Below are 12770 nucleotides of genomic sequence, written 5' to 3'. Positions count from 1 at the left end.
TCAGCCCCCCTCCCCCCGGGCCCCAGCTCACCGCCCCCGCCCCCCGGGAACGAAGGCACTGGAGCCGGAGCCGGAGCCCGAGCCGGAGCCGGAGCCGGAGCCCGAGCCCATGCCGCTGAGTCGCTCGGCCAACGCCGCCCCCGCCGCCCCCTCCCCCTCCCCCTCCCCCGCCGAGCCCCTGGCGCTGCCCGTCCCGGTCTCGGGCCCCGGCCCGGCCTCCCCCTCCCCATCTCCTTCCCCCTCCCCCTCCCCGGGCCCCGGCCCGGCCCCCTCCCCCCTCCCTCGCAGCGCGGCCCCGGCGGCGGCGGCGGCGGCGGCGGCTGCGGGGGGGCCTGGGGGGGCGGGGCGGAGCGGGGAGTCCCCGCACGACTCGCTCCGGGCCCCGGGAGCGGCCAGCCCCGGCCCGGGCCCCGGCCCCGGCCCCGGCTCCGGCCCCGGCCCCGGTATGGATGGCCCCGGGGCTAACGCTGTGGTCGTCCGCATCGGCATCCCGGACCTGCAGCAGACGGTGAGTGAGCCTGGCCCACCCGCCCGCCCTGACACGGGGACCCCCCCAACTCCACCCCACCCCCATCCCCACCCTCAGATGGCTGCACTGGCCCCCAGACCTCTTTCCTTTACAGCCCTGTGCATCCCCTCCTCCCAGCAACCGACCCCCTTTTCCTCTCAGCCCTGGTTGTTTCTCTCTCTCTTCCCCCCCCCCCCCGCCCCAGCTCCGAAACCTCCTCCCAGCCGCAGGATCTCCACCCCCCAATCCCTGGACCTCCTCTCAGCCCCGGGACACCCTCCCTCTAGCCCCCGGACCTCCTCTCATCCCCGGGACCGCCTTTCCCTAGCCCCGGGACTCTTCTCCTTCTACCTTAGGACCCCCTCTCCTCAGTCCCTTGACCTCCTCCCAGACCTGGGACAATCCCTCATACTCCTGTCCCTAGAATCACTGTATCTCCTCCCTTCCCTCCCCTACCCCTCGGATCCCTGGGACTCTCTTCCCCGTCCCCTCCCCCAATTCATGCCCCGTAATACTGAGACCACTGGCCCTTATTTCCAGACCTCCGCCCATTTCCTAGACCACCTCAGCTCTTCTTTTCCCTCCTCAAGGATCCCCCAATATCCCTGATCAGACTCCCTTTCAGTCCTGGGGTCCCTCCTCACACCTGGACCAACTGCAGCCCGAGCATCCCTCTGGAGCCTTTCCCTCCTCCCACTGGACTCCTGCCCAAGCTCGTCCCTGAAACCTCCACCTGGAGCCTCTTCTCACCGAGTCTTCCTTTTTGCCCTGGAACCCCCCCCACCCCGCCCCCCATCCCCTCCGAAGTCCGGGATTCCTCGCCCTGCCCCCATTCTAGATCTTCTCCCCCCCCCGCAGGAGGAGCGGTCCTAAGCCCCGCCCCCCGGGGGGGTCCTCCCCCGGGCCAGTTCATCAGTGGCCAGCAGAGGGCGTGACTAAAATGGGCGCTCGAACCTCACTAGGGGTAGGGGGCACGCTCTGGCACTTCTGAGTCACTCCTTCCCTCCCGTCCTCAGAAATGTCTGCGGCTGAACCCCGACGCACCCGTGTGGGTGTCCAAGCAGCGGGTGCTCTGCGCCCTCAACCACAGTCTGCAGGATGTGCTCAACTATGGCCTCTTCCAGCCCCCCTCCCAGGGCCGGGCAGGCAAGTTCCTGGACGAGGAACGTCTGCTGCGGGACTACCCGCCCAACATGGACACGCCCCTGCCCTACCTGGAGGTGGGGCTCGGGGCGGGGGCGGGGCTCAGGGAGGAGCCAGGGATCCTGGGCATGAGAGATTGACAGGTGTTGGAGACTGGGGGGTGTGAGGGGTACAGTATAGAGGTGGATGTGTAGTTGGTGTGTGTGTGTGTGCGCATAGAGATGTATGTAGGTATTGTGGTGTGTGTGTGTGTGCACAGAGATGTATGTAGGAACTGTGGGGTGTGTGTATGTGTGTGTGAACAGAGATGTAAGTAGGTACTGTGGAGTGTATGGATGGATGTATATGGATGTGTGTGTGTATGTGTGTGTGTGTGCAGAGAGATGTATATAGGCACTGTGGGGGGGTATGTGTGCAGTGGGTGGGTGTGCCCAATGAGAGATGTGTGTTTGATGGGAGGGTGTGTCCAGTGAGGTGAGTATGTGTCCAGCGTGTAGGGGGAGTTGTCCAGTAGGGGGCTGTATACACAGAGAGAGCTTTGTGTATCTGGTGTGTGTGGAGGGGCTGATATGCACAGGGAAGGGTATGTGTGTGAGTGCGAGCACACAGGGAGGGTATGTGTATACATGGTGGGAATCTGCTCCCAGAGAGGGCTGCCTGGGTGCCCAGTGAAGGCCCTAGCAGGGAGCAAAGCCATCTTCTGTTCTCTGGAGGGTGGGGATGGGCACAGTGGGGCCCATGACTGGGCTGAAACTCTGCCCCTTCCTCTTTCTTCCCCTCTCCCCGGGCAGTTCCGCTACAAACGCAGGGTTTACACCCAGAGCCTGCTGGACGATAAGCAGTTTGCAAAGTTACATACCAAGGTGATGTTGCCGAGGATCAGGAGACTTGAGTTGAGGGATGTGAGAGAGGGGCCCCCTCTAGAGTTCATTCTATCCAATCTCCTGGCTCTAGGCAGGCGTTCCCTCCCCTAACCCAGACAAGGGGCCCATGGTTTAAAAAAAACTCTCAAGAATATGGCCTTCCCCAGTACCTTCCCCTCCAGTTTAGCTTCAATCTCTTCCCACTGGGGTAAGAGATTAGGCCATTGGGGTTAGAAGGCATGGCTCCAGTGTTGGGCGGGGGAAGAGAGTCAGATGAGGTGATGGGCTCTGTATGCCAGGGTTTGGGACACCGGGAGTGGGTTAGAATCCCAGAGCTTGAGGAATAGCACTGAGGTCATGGGGTCAGCTGACAAGCCAGGGCTGACACTCTTTGGTATCGTAGGCAAACCTGAAGAAGTTCATGGAGTATGTCCAGCTTCACAGCACAGACAAGGTGGCCCGGCTTCTGGACAAGGGGCTGGACCCCAACTTCCATGATCCTGACACAGGAGGTGAGCAGCCAGGGCAGGGGAAGGCAGTGGCCTAATGCTGACCTAATATTCCCTTCACTGAGGATCAGACTATGGGGCCAGACCTCATTCTGTCTTGTGATGCACTGTGATTCCCAGAGTGCCCCTTGACCCTGGCTGCCCAGATGGATAATGCCACCGATTTACTAAAGGTCCTGAGGAATGGGGGGGCCCATCTGGACTTCCGCACTCGGGAAGGGCTCACAGCCTTGCACATCGCCACGCGCTGCCGGAACCCCAGTGCCCTGACGGTCAGTGTGTGAAAGGTTGCTGGGGAGGAGGCAGGGGAGAGAGAGAGGGAGCCCAAGGCTTTGGTGATCCTGGCCCTGGACTCCCCATAGACCCTGCTGGACCTTGGGGCATCCCCAGACTACAAGGACAGCCGTGGCCTGACCCCCCTATACCATAGCGCCCTTGGGGGTGGTGACCCCCTCTGCTGTGAGCTCCTGCTCCATGACCATGCACAGATTGGGACAGCTGATGAGAATGGATGGCAAGAGATCCACCAGGTGAGGGGTCAGGGATGCTGCTGCAGGAGGTGGTGCTGGGGAAAGTGGCAAGACCTTGGTGGAGAAATGGGAGTGGGGGGAATGGAGGGGAATGAGGATGCTCCTTCAGCCTCTTCTCTGTCCCTCTCCCCTTCAGGCCTGTCGCTTTGGGCATGTCCAACACCTAGAACACTTGCTGTTCTATGGAGCTGACATGAGGGCCCAGAATGCATCAGGAAACACAGCCCTGCATATCTGTGCCCTGTACAATCAGGTGGTACCAGTGTGTGATGTGTGTGTGTGTGTGTGTGAGAAACATATGCGTGTGAGACCTGTGTCTGTGTGACCTCTGTGTGTGAGACCTGTGTTTAACATGTGTGAGATCTGTGTGTGCGTGACAACTGTGTATGTGTATGAGACCTCTGTGTGTGTGAGGCCTCTGTGCATGTGTGAGACCAGAGTGTGACCTGTGTGTGTGTGAGGCCTATGTGTGTAAGACCTGTGTGTGTGTGTGTGTGTCCCATACAAAAGAGTAAGACTCATCAGCATGTATCTATGGGTATTTGCCCTGGAAAACCAAATGTGCCCCGTGTCTATCTGCCCCACACAACACAAAGTGTGAAGAATGAGTGTGTGAGTGTCTGTACAACCAGATGTGGCCCAAATGTGTGAGAAATGTATGTTGTCTGTACACATGCATATGGACACAGGCAGGGCTATGTATAAAGTGTTAGACTTGGAGTCAGGAAAACTCACCTCAGGAACCTATTATCTGTGGGACCTTGGCCAAGTCACTTAACGTCTGTCTTCCTCAGTTTCTTCATCCGCAATATATTATGTATTAATGTATAATAATACATCTACCTCCCAGGGGTGATGTGAGGATTGAATGAGATAATGCGTGTGAATAGTTTTGCATAAACTGACCCGTGTGTGTGTGTGTGTGTGTGTGTATTTGTATGCCAGTTCTCTGCCTCTACTTGCTGTGACCAGTACTGCTTTTGAGTCTGACTTTGGGGTTCTCTTCCCCTCCCCTCATCCCCCCAACCAGGAGAGCTGCGCCCGGGTTCTCCTCTTCCGGGGAGCCAATAAGGATGTTCGGAATTACAATAGCCAGACAGCTTTTCAGGTATGGGGCATGGCAGGAGCTGTGGGTGCTTGGCGGTTAAGGTAATGGGGAGGTTGTCTCAGGGGCACATTTAGGATGAGGATCAGGGAACTGGGGTGAGTGGGGGGGGCAGCTGACAGAAGCCAGGTGATTCATTTTCCCTTCTTTTGGTCTCAAGGTGGCCATCATTGCTGGGAACTTTGAACTTGCTGAGGTCATCAAAACTCATAAGGATTCTGATGTTGGTGAGTCCCATCCTCTGCCTGCATTAGGATTACTAGGGCTTGTGAGTTCACTTGGGGACAGCGAGGGTCACTGGTCAAGGTGGGGTGGGGGGGATCGTCAGTGGGATAAGTAAAGATCAGACAAAGACACTCAGATCAGAGGGGTTCTTGTCTTCTGAGGTCAGGGAGGGTGAATGGGTTCAGAGCAGAGGAAGGGAGTGTCAGTGAGGGAAAATGGGATCAAGAGAAAGCCATGGAGCGTCCAAAGGGCTTGGAGAGATCCCCTGGCCATAAGCCTCTCCTCTGGCTAGAATTCTTTACTCTTCTTTTTATCTGGCCTCAGAGTCCATGGGCAGGGCAGCATGTAGGGGTCTTGGACTTGGTGGCTCCATCCCAGCCCTTCCTCTTGCTGGCTGTGCTGTATGACCATAGGCAAGTCACTCCCTTTCTGGGATTCTTATCTCTAACATGGGGACAAGAAGATTTGTCATTTCTCTCAGGGCGGGGGTACAAGGAAAACACTGGTGAGCAGAAAGTATGCTAGAAATGGACTTTGTTCTTGGCTGGCCACATGGGATGATTTAAGTCTTTGCGCTGGCATCAGGCTGGAGTTTGTTTGGGTTTCTCTTGGGTTGGCATTGGGGGTGACACTAATGTTGAGTTTGGACTGGGGCTAGCTTAGAGTTCAGGTTCAAGTTCGAAGGACCAGTGTTTATAATCTTTGGGGCCTCCTCAGGGCCATGGTTAATATGCTGGTTCAGGACCCAGGGATTGGCAGTTTTTTCTTGCAGACCATTTCATTTGAGGACAGAAAGTTATGCCTTCAAGACTTTCCCCTTTGGGGTGTGCTCCCAAGTTCTGACATGGTTTAATAGGGTAGCGTGTTTCTGTGCCTAAACCCTGGGTGTCTATATTTGGGTCCAAAAACTAAGGTTGGTTAGACTCACTACAGGATAGGCCTTGGAGGCCTTAGTTTTGGGGTTAGGATTAAACTTTGCATCACTGTTGGATTCCATTTCTCTCTGGCGTAAGGTTAGGTTGAAATATGAGTTAAGGTTGATGTTGAGTTCCATTTAAGGCCATGGCCATTGAAAGGTCAGTGTGGGATCAGCCCTGGTGGTAGACAGCCTTCCTGGGTGGGGGGAAGCCTAGGGAGCCCCCAATGAGGAACACTTTTGAAATAAATTCACTTATTTTAAAGGACAGCCTTGAGTGGTTCAGAGGTCGCTACCCCGTGGTAGGAGAGTGGAGCTGCATGTGTTAGGGGAATGTCTACAGTTGTGGATGCTAGCTCCTCACTTTGCTTGCAGCCTGCATGCATCCTGTCCTGGCTCTGGGACAGGAGTCAGTGTGGGATTGTGGGAAGGACCCTGGCCAGGAAGACAGGCTTTACTCCAAAATCCAACACTAGACTTGTAACCTGGGCAAGTCAGAGACTACCCAGGACCCTTAGTTTTCCCAAAGCTGTCAAATGAGAGGTGGGGTAGATTGTTTGGGGTTTCTCCCAGTTGTGACATGTTCTCTGATTCTGTAAGATGGCAGAGTGGAGGCCAGGTCTGAGGAATGTCTCAGTGCATCCAGATGGCTTCTTTTCATCAAGCTCTTGTGTGTGTGTATATGTGTGTGTGTGTGTGTGTGTGTGTGTGTATGTGTGTGTGTGTGTACATTCAAGATGAAGCTGACAGATATGCTAGTGGGCAAGGTTGGGATCAAGGTATTGCACAGGAGATGCGCCCTAAGGATCCTTGGTGGTGTTTGGGTGTGAGGGAGGATCCCTTGGCAGCCAAAGCCACCCTGAGGACATTCTGCCTCTTGAACAGGAAATCAGCCCCACCTCCTCGTGGATGGCAGCATGTGGGGTGAGAGGGGCTAGAGATGGACAGTCTGCTATCTGATTTCCTCACTCCAAGTTTTCAATATTGGAATGAAGGTGTGACCCTGGGCTTTTATTTCTCCCCCAGAGGCCAGGGTGGGGTCCAGAAAAATCATAACTCTATCACATGGTCTGAGCAGCCCTCTCTCTTCTGTGTTTGGTTATTTTGTTGCGTGCCCCCTACGGTATTCTCTCAGTGGGCTCTGTTCCATACCTCAGTTACCATTCTCCCGTGTGCCCTGATGACCAGCACTCTCTCTGTCTCTCCATATGGTCCGCATTCCTTCACAAAATTGGACCAGCACTTTGGCCTTTGCTGTCCTCTCCATTCTCTCCTGTGGTCTGTAGGTGCTTACCCACTCTCCTTGACCAGGATTCAGTTATGTGACCTGATCCCCATTCTCTTAGGTGCCTGACTAATGAGCACCTACACTAGCCAGGCTCACCACGTGGCCTGACAGCCCTTATCTCCCCTGGCTTAATCAGCCTTCTCAAATGTGGCCTGGTCATGGGTCCCTCACAGGCCTGACCAGTGTTTTCTCATGGGTTCTTTGGGGTGGGCTACCCCTGGACAGTGTGCACTAGAAGACAGACTAGAATGTCCTGTTTGAGGCTAAGGGCATGGGGCCTCCCTACCCAAAAGGTTCTTTCTCTTAGAGTGGAAATTTGGGGAAACTGTAACTTGGGTTAAGGGAGAGGGCAGCTGCAGAAACACCAGTCAGGGCTTTCACTTCCTGAGTCCTGAGGGAGTTTGTCCTCCCTTCCAATTCTCCCCTGCTTCTCCTTGGGACTGAAAGCCACCTCTCAGAGCTCCTGACCCTCGAGGATGCATAGAAGTGCCTACAGTGAGAATGTCCAGATACAGCCTAAATATGAGGGCAGGCTGTTAGAAGTGCGGCGTTAAGTCCTAGTCCCCGTGTTCCTTTGAGAGGCAGCATCATATAGTGGATAGAACACTGGACTTGGAGGCAGAAAATCCTGGGTTCAAATCCCACCTTAGATACTTACTTGATGTGTGGGTCAGGGCAAGTCACTTAAGTGTGCCTCAGTTTCCTCATCTGTGAAATAAGGGGTTTGGATTTGATGGCCTCCGAGCTCCCTTCTAGCTTGCAGTGTGATCCTATGATCTTATGGTCCCTCTTCCCCATGATGAACCTTTGGCCTGTGTGCATATTCTGACCATACACAGGGAAGGAATTTGAGCAATGCATCAGAGACCACAATTCCAGTGTTCTACAGGTTTGCTCATAGGTGTGGCTGGGTGTTCATGGGTAAAGGAGGGATTCTTGTGTTCTTAGGTAAAGCTGGGTGTTTGGGGCAACATCATGGGTACTGATGGAGAAGGAGAAATGTTTACATGCATTCATGGACAATGGTCTGGCTTCCATATGCTGAAGAGCTTACCTTCAGCAATGGATAACGTCCGAGCTTCTGAGCACTAATGAGGAATATTGACCCTTGGATATGACAGGGCCTCCACGCTCTGCTGGTCAAAGCTGGGCCGGCGTGCTCCATAGGGTGACTTCACAGTTGATGTTCATTAATGAGGAGATAGTGAGACTTGGATGTACTGTTGGGTAATATCAGCACACACACACACACACACACACACACACACACACACACACACACACACACACGCAATGTTAGAACTATCTGCCTATGGGTAAAGTCAGCATTTGTTGGTCCTGATGCACAATGTTGGAGATTACCAGTAATGTCAGGCTGGTTAAAATCAGTGGGCAGTGTTGGCGCTTGTATATGCTGGTGGCTAATGTCACTGTTTACATGTGCTGGTGAATAATTTCAGAATTTGTATACAGTGATGGGTAACATCTGGGATAGTGTGCATTCATGGGCCATGTTGGCACTTGTATGGACCCATGAGTAGTGCTGTTGGACAGGATCAGAGTGGGGGAATCCATAGGCCTCTCCTCACTTCATGCCCCTTCCTCTAGTGCCATTCCGGGAGACTCCCAGCTACACAAAGCGGCGACGCCTGGCGGGCCCCAGTGGCCTGGCCTCCCCGAGGCCGTTGCAGCGCTCAGCTAGTGATAATGATCTGAAGGCTGAAGCCCGGTCTGGTCCCTCCCCGGGACCCTCACTCAGAAGCCTCCCCCACCAGTTACTGCTCCAGATGCAAGAAGCAGGCATGGGGCCTGTGGCAGGGATTCGAGGACCCCAAAGCCGATCCCCATCCCTTCAGCGTCTGCAGGAGGATAAGGAGAGGGACAAGGACCCCAGTGGTCACACTCTGGTCCGAGGAGGCCGAAGCAAGAGCAGGTAGGACATGGGTCAGGGGATGAGGGGACTTGGAGCAAGGGAAGTGGGGGTGAGGGCTTTGGCCAAGGCAAAAGAAAGGAGAGGGCTGAGGTGGGTGAGGAGGTGAGAAAGGGGGAATGGGGGCTGTTGGGACAGCTGGTCAGGGGCAGGGGAAGAAGGGGTGAGAATGGGTTCCTGGTGGCTCCAGGTTAGCCCCAGACTCCATGGTTATATCTGTTGGGTTTTCTGTCAGGGAGCCTATGGTTGGTCAGCCCCGTATTAGGGTCCTTCCTCTCTGCTCTTTGGGCACCTCCCTCAGTCCTGCTAGCTCTTTGGGATTCCATCACTAGGACCCCACCCTCCACCCCCACCCCGAGCAAGTGTAGGATAGTGGAAGAAGGTGGGGAAGCCCAGGATGGCAGCAATTTCAGGAGCATGACTGGTGTCAGGAGATGAGGGCATGTATAGACTTGGGAGAGGATTGTTCCTGGAGGTGGTAGTGAGGGGTTATATAGGAGCTCCGTAAGCTTAGTTGTTCCACTTGAGAGTGGCTGTGTAATGTAATCAGAAAGCACTGGATGGGAGGCAGTCTTAGATATGCCACTAATTAGTCCTGTGACTGGTGACCCAGGTTACTTCTCTCTGGGTCTCAGGGCCTTCCTCTGCAAAATGAAGAAGTTCTAGTGGATAACCCTTCTTGGTCTGACATTCTATGAGAGCATCTGAGAGGTACTAGCTGTGTGACCTTGGGCAAGTCCCCTAACCTCTCTAAGCCTCAGTTTCTTTATCCGTGAAATGGGAGGGGGGGTGGATTCAACAGGGCCCTTCCTGCTCTAAAGCCATTGATCCTGTTGTCCCTGTCTTCTATGTACTCAGCTCTGTTACTGTTGCCTTCTGTCTACTCAGTTTTGTTCTCGGTTGCTGTAGGAGAGTCAGAAGGAGAAAAGCTAAGGCCTGTCTGCCCTTAGGGATCTCCCCATCTAGACGAACATAGGAGTTGGTTAGGGACCTGACCTAGACGCTTTCCTAGGGAGATTCATAGCCTGGGGAGACTGAGGGACAGTCCCAATTCCTTCCTTCTGGGAGCTCTCAGCCTGGGGCAGGCTGAGGCAGAGGAGGCCTAGTCCTTGGCCCTACCTAATGAAACCCAAAGGCTGGGGAGAAGGAGGAAGGGGTCTTGCCTTCTGGGACCTTCCAGTCTAGAGGACACAGGAGAAACTTACCCCTGGAAGCTTAGTCTAGGAAACAAGATCTAATCCAAGCCAGTTTCCTCCAAGGTTGTATTCCTCAGGAAAGGCTTTGTGGCTAGTTAGGGCTACAGATGATCATGCTCTGGCTCATGCCCTGAGAGAAAGCAGGATGGTGGCTACGAGGATGAGGCTGGTAGGATTGATGAGGGGGCTGGGGCTAGACTGGAGGAGAACCTGAAGTGCCGGGCTGGTGAGGCAGTGAAGCCATTCCCCTTTCCTGCCAGGGAAGTATCATGGCTTTTAGGTTTTAGGAAGATCACTGAGGCAGATAAAGCAGTGACAAAGGCTTGAATTAGGCAGGAGGCTGCTGGATGGAGGAGAGAAGATGCAGTTTTGTGGGTCCATGGGCTCTCCAGGCCTCCTAGCTCTAGGAACAAGGATGGTAGAGCTGCCTTGGAGAGAAACTGAGGGGTTGAGCAGAGGAGGGCATGGGAAGATGATGACTTCAGGTTTGGATGTGACAAGTTTGAGGTGATAGTGGGAGAGTCAGCTGGAGATGCCCAGCAGGCTGTTGGAAGCACTTGTGGATGGCTGGAGAAAAGATTCTGGTGACAGAGAGTTACTGACTGAAGCCCAAAGGGACCTGTCTGCCTAGAGCTGCCTCCTCCCCAAGTATCCTGGATCACACATGGGACTGGAGAGGCCCTTCAAGGACCCTTCTTTAAGAGATCGAGGTTCATAAAATGTCAGTGACTTGCCCAGGGTCACCCAGCCAATATTTGTCAGAAGTGGAACCCAGGTCTTCCTGCCTCCCTTATGCCTTAGTTCACACAGGTCAAAAGTGCATTCGCTTTTTAAAAGAACTTCAATGTCATGTTTGACTCAAGTTGAGCTTCTGGTCCACTCAAGACTACCAGATCTTTTTCACCTAAACTTTGTCAATATCTAGCCATGTGTTTTTCCCATCTATCTAGTCTTTGTGAGGCCGATTTTTTGGAACCTAAGTGGAAGACGTGGGAGTCGTCTGTAGGGTGATGCTGGGGAGTTATCTGCATATGATACCTGAAGCCCTTAGGGTGAATTAGTTCTTTTAGGGAGGGACCCGAGAGAGCAAAGAGCTGTCCAGCGGAGCATGGCAATATTCGGAAAGGCAATATTCGGGGCCAGAGACCACGGGAGGCAGCAAAGACGACAGAGAAGAGATAGCAGCTAGGCGAAGTGGGGGCTCAGTCCTTCCGCCTTGTCCCTTGGCCTGATGCTCCTGGGGTCTAGGTGTCTCCCGAGGGCTCCGACTGAGGAGCCTACCAGATCTTTGTCGGAGAGACTGGAGCCTGATCAGCGGCCAGTGTTGGCTGGCTGTGTGCTCCCAAGGCCCGAGCGAGCGGGGCAGAGCTCAATCTGGTGCCTCCTCTTTCACAAAGGAAGGTCCGGAGTCCTGTGGGCCCCCCAGCCCCCGCAGCCTCCGTAGCCCCTGCAGCCCCCACTAAGGCACTGGGGAGTTCCGCGGCCCCGGTGGTCTGCGGGTTGATCCCTGCTCTTGCGCCTCAGGCTCCCCCCCTCCAACCCTGAATCCTGGGTGTCCCCCTCCCTTCTCTGGGGCCCTGTAGGCTGCCCTCTGGAGGAGGGTCCAGGGGCCAGAGGTTGGCTGCCCCCTGCAGCTGTCCCGCAGAGGGGAGGAGCCCCCCCCCCCCCCCCCCGGCGTGGCCGCCGCAGCGGGCAGGGAGCGAAATCTGAGCACGGAGAGGGGCGAGCTGGGCGCTCCCGGGAGCGCAGCCCCGCGGTAGCGGCCGGTCCGTGCGTCCTGAGCCGGCGCTGACAGGAGGGAATCGGGGGGCGGCAGAGAGGGCGGGGGAGCAGTGAGGGGAGGGGAGGAGAGCAGAGGGGCGGGGCGGCCGGCGGCCGTGCGCTGGTGGCGGCGGCGGCGGCGGCGGCGCGGGCCGGGGGGCGGGCGGGCAGGCAGGCGGGCGCAGCGGCCAGGCGCGGGGCGCCGAGGAGCTGGGAGCGGGGAGCCGAGCCCGGCGCATGGAGCGGCGGCGGCCGCGGGCCCGGCCCCCGGCGGGCGGGCGGCGGCGGCAGCAGGAGGCCCAGGAGGCGGCGGCGGCTGGGGCGGCCCCGGTCGGCAGCCCCGGGCGGCGGACGCAGCGGCTGCGGCTGCGGCTGCGGTGAGGCCGGCGGGGCCGGAGGAGCGGGGGCCCGCGCCCAGGCCGAGGCCGAGGCCGAGGCCGGGGCGCCATGGCCATGACCGAGGCCCCGGGCGCCGGCTTCGCCTGCGAGCTGCCCGCGGGCATCGCCTCCGTCACCTACGTGTTTGTCTACAGCCCGAGCGGCCCCGGCGGCGGCCCCGGAGGAGGAGGAGGAGGCGGTGGCGGCCCGGGAGCCCTGGGCCCTTCTGCGGCCACCAGCCCTGCGCCCGCGCCCGCACCCTCGCCCGCGCCGCCCCGGGGCCCAAAGCGCAAACTTTACAGCGCGGTCCCCGGCCGCAAGTTCATCGTGGTGAATGCGCACAGCCCGCGGGGCGAGGGCGAGATCCCGCTGCACCGCGGCGAGGCTGTCAAGGGTGAGCCAGCCGGGCCGAGGTGGG

At 56.8% G+C, this 12770-nt stretch overlaps 1 protein-coding gene across 3 annotated transcripts in view; it reads left to right on the top strand.

The window, feature by feature from the left end:
• The first annotated feature begins 396 nt into the window (after positions 1-396).
• SHANK3 (SH3 and multiple ankyrin repeat domains 3) overlaps positions 397-12770 on the top strand; it is a 69324-nt gene continuing 56950 nt past the window's right edge. For all 3 annotated transcript variants that reach the window (XM_036760035.1, XM_036760034.1, XM_036760036.1), the window contains exons 1-11: positions 397-508; positions 1525-1728; positions 2443-2514; positions 2918-3026; positions 3144-3295; positions 3386-3553; positions 3690-3806; positions 4584-4661; positions 4819-4885; positions 8696-9020; positions 12508-12746. In XM_036760035.1, the coding sequence (XP_036615930.1) occupies positions 446-508; positions 1525-1728; positions 2443-2514; positions 2918-3026; positions 3144-3295; positions 3386-3553; positions 3690-3806; positions 4584-4661; positions 4819-4885; positions 8696-9020; positions 12508-12746 (1594 nt within the window). In that variant the 5' untranslated portion in view covers positions 397-445. The remainder of the gene's footprint in view (positions 509-1524; positions 1729-2442; positions 2515-2917; positions 3027-3143; positions 3296-3385; positions 3554-3689; positions 3807-4583; positions 4662-4818; positions 4886-8695; positions 9021-12507; positions 12747-12770) is intronic.

The sequence above is a fragment of the Trichosurus vulpecula genome, chromosome 5, assembly GCF_011100635.1.
Source record: "Trichosurus vulpecula isolate mTriVul1 chromosome 5, mTriVul1.pri, whole genome shotgun sequence".
Classification (NCBI taxonomy): domain Eukaryota; kingdom Metazoa; phylum Chordata; class Mammalia; order Diprotodontia; family Phalangeridae; genus Trichosurus; species Trichosurus vulpecula.
Note: the sequence above shows the minus strand (reverse complement) of the source record. Positions and strands in the feature narration are given on the sequence as shown.